This window comes from Gekko japonicus, unplaced genomic scaffold, assembly GCF_001447785.1.
Source record: "Gekko japonicus isolate JY-2015 unplaced genomic scaffold, Gekko_japonicus_V1.1 scaffold2050, whole genome shotgun sequence".
NCBI classification, from domain to species: domain Eukaryota; kingdom Metazoa; phylum Chordata; class Lepidosauria; order Squamata; family Gekkonidae; genus Gekko; species Gekko japonicus.
This window is the reverse complement of record NW_015167113.1, coordinates 220,603-223,530: the sequence shown is the minus strand read 5'-3', so window position 1 is coordinate 223,530 and position 2,928 is coordinate 220,603. Positions and strand designations below refer to the sequence as shown.

The window sequence follows — 2,928 nt, the reverse complement described above, 5'->3', positions numbered from 1 at the left end:
AGGAATGCTGCTCTGTGAGCTCCTGGCATGAGAGTTGGGCGCGAGCGGTTGGGCTGCTGCATGCATTTAGCCCCCTCGCACTCACTACTCAGCTTAGAGGGAACACTGCTCAGGAGCAAGGCGATTCGGCTGCTGCACCAATTAGTTTGCTCCGGAGCCCTCCCTTCCTGTGTTAAGACGAAAATGTGTGAGCCGGAGGCTGGAAAACTGAGCTGGCTCACACGAACTCAGCTTAGAGGGGACGCTGCCCATGAACAGTGCTCCCTCTAAGCTGTGGAGTCTTGTGAGCAAAAATTCTACTCTGTGAGCCACTGGCATTAAAGCTGTGAGCCAGCAATTTGGCTGCTGCTTCAATTAGTTTGCTCCGGAGCCCTCCTTCCTGGGCTGAGACAAAAGTGTGTGAGCCGGAGGCTGAAAAACTGTCAGCTAGCTCGCACTAACCCAGCTGAGAGGGAACACTGCTTGCCAGCCTCCTGGCGTGACAAGTGGGCTCCGCACGGCAGAGAGACCCGGACCAAGAGGCTGGCAAGCAGTGTTCCCTCTCGGCTGGGTTAATGCCCTACCCTGCAGGGCTGCTGTTGCAAGGAGAAAAGGGAGGGAGGCCTCTCGGACAAAGGCTAAGGAGACTGAGGGGCTGCTTTGTGTGTGATGAGGGCAACCTGGACTCCTGGGTTGCTGCGTCCATCACTCCTCCTGTGAGGAGCCAGGAGGGAACGAACCAGGCCCTGAAGCTTCTGGCGGGCCCTCCCGGCAGGGGGCCAGCTGTGACGCTCTGGCTGGGCTCAATAAACAATAGAATAAATAATACTGAAGACATAATAAGCACAGGTTTGAATCTCTTAATATTTTGGTTCTGCTGTCCACATAGCAAAAGCAGGATTGACAGAAATCTTTGCAGCACTAAGGCTGGGGTGGACCAGACCCATTTGGATAGGATCCTGCCCCCTGCGTGAGTGGATCACTGCTCTCTGCAAAATAACCGGAAGGCCAAAGTCTGGGCATGCGGGGAATTGGTGACATCCAGTGCTCCCTCTAAGCGGTGGAGTCTTGTGAGCAAAAACTCTGCTCTGTGAGCTACTGTGGCATTAAAGCTGTGAGCGAGCGACTGGGCTGCTGCATAAATCAGTTTGCTCTGGGGCCCTCCTTCCTGAGCCGAGACAAAAATCTGTGAGCTGGAGGCTAAGAAACTGTGAGCTACCTCACACTAACCCAGCTTAGAGGGAACACTGGCTGACGTCCTTGCTTATTTGGCAGCTGAATTCTCCGTAAGAAAGGCACCCCAAGGGAGCGCTTCACCTCGGACCTTCGCCTATGTTATTCCCAGAGGGGAGCTGACCGCAGACAGACCAGGGACCAGGAGAGAGCAAAAGTGCCTGGCCTCTGGCACCCATCCGAATCAGGCCCTCGCCCCTGCCTTCGGGGGTAAAAACAGCCACAGGACTCCGAAGTTGCATGCCCGGCTGGCTCTGCAATATGGGAAGGGGGGAGGCAAAGGGGTGCCTCTGTCACCCCCTCACTACTGTGCCATTCCCCCCACCCACAAAGTTTTATTCTGGCTATAAAATCCCTGCAAATGGAGCCTTTTGTGCTGCCAGGCACCCGCTTGCTCAGGGCTGTGCGGTGTCTGCCCCTCAGCGTTCAGTGGGCCTCTAAGGGTGGGTTGGCCTTTTCTTCATATACCTGCCTGACGAAGTGGGCTCTGTAGAGTTACCAGCCTCCAGACAGGACCTGGAGAACTTCCAGAATGACACCTCCTCTCCAGACTACAGAGATCAGTTCCCCTGGGCAAAAAGACCAACACAACCACTTTTAGATTTAGAAGGGGTAACTTCTCTCAGATTAGGGGGTCTGTGAAGAAGAAAACTGAAAGGACAAGAGGGTCAAAATCCCTTCAGGAAGCTTGGAGACCATCTAATATGACAATCCTAGAAGCTCAGATAAAATGTATACCACAGGTTAGGAAAGGCACAAATAGGTATAGAAAAAAGCCTGCATGGTTAACAAACAAAGTAATGGAAGCTGTAAAAGGTAAGAAAGGCCCTCCGGTCACACGGCAAAGTTGCCGCGGGAGAGGCACAGATGGTGGGCGGATTATCCGGGTGCGATCACACCCCAACATCTGTGAAGTGGAGCGCACCCGTGGCTTACCGCCGACAATGCAAGTTAAAAAAGTAGAACCTCCAAGGTACTAGTAAACGTTTGCCACGGGCTGCCTCCAGACTCCCGTGGTGTGATCTCGCCGGCGTGCGGCATTCCCCTCCAGTCCCTCGTTTACCCGCTGGCGCCGAGGGCAGGACCCGCGGTGTGCTACCGGCATGTCTGATCGCGTAATCGTGGATCAAACTGCGCCAGGGCAATTAGCCACGCCTCCCCCCCCCATGATATCCGGCCCGTGTGACCGGGGCCAAAGATTCCTTTAAGCGGTGGAAAGCTAGTCTGAGGCTGTGATCATATATGTAATTAGACCCAACAGGTGCAAATGCCGGGCGGATTCAAAGGGCGCAATCAGACAACAACATCTGGGATGTGCCCTGCAGCCGTCTGCAACCCGTTCTGCCCTTTAGTAAGTGGGTCGTGATGGGCCACGGACGGACTTTCCCGTGTCTGGTTGCTCCAGCGTGCTCTCATGGCGTCGGGAGGGTCTGATCAGGCCATCCTAACTCCGTGCCCTTGTTTCCCCCCCCCTTCGCTGTATGCGCATATTCGCAAACTCCATAGGGAGCCCTCAGTGTGGAGGTAGGATTCATTGATCCCCCGTTTAAGCGCATGGGGGGAAAACGGCACAACCCCCCCCCTCCGACTTGCCCGCAGTTGCGTCTGATCACACAGTGACAGACTGCACCCACAGCTTCAAAGGGACTGTGGGTCAGATTCCTCCAGAAGAAATAGCCTTGCTTCCCCCCTGTTTTTTTGGGCACGTGTGACTGC

The 2,928-nt window shown here is 54.9% G+C and overlaps 1 protein-coding gene across 1 annotated transcript in view; it reads right to left on the bottom strand.

Annotated features, from left to right (window-relative positions):
• Positions 1-2,317, bottom strand: part of ZNF467 (zinc finger protein 467) — a 17,294-nt gene extending 14,977 nt beyond the window's left edge. The window contains exon 1 of the mRNA XM_015412956.1: positions 2,276-2,317. Coding sequence (XP_015268442.1) covers positions 2,276-2,317 — 42 coding nt within the window. The remainder of the gene's footprint in view (positions 1-2,275) is intronic.
• Positions 2,318-2,928: the final 611 nt, after the last annotated feature.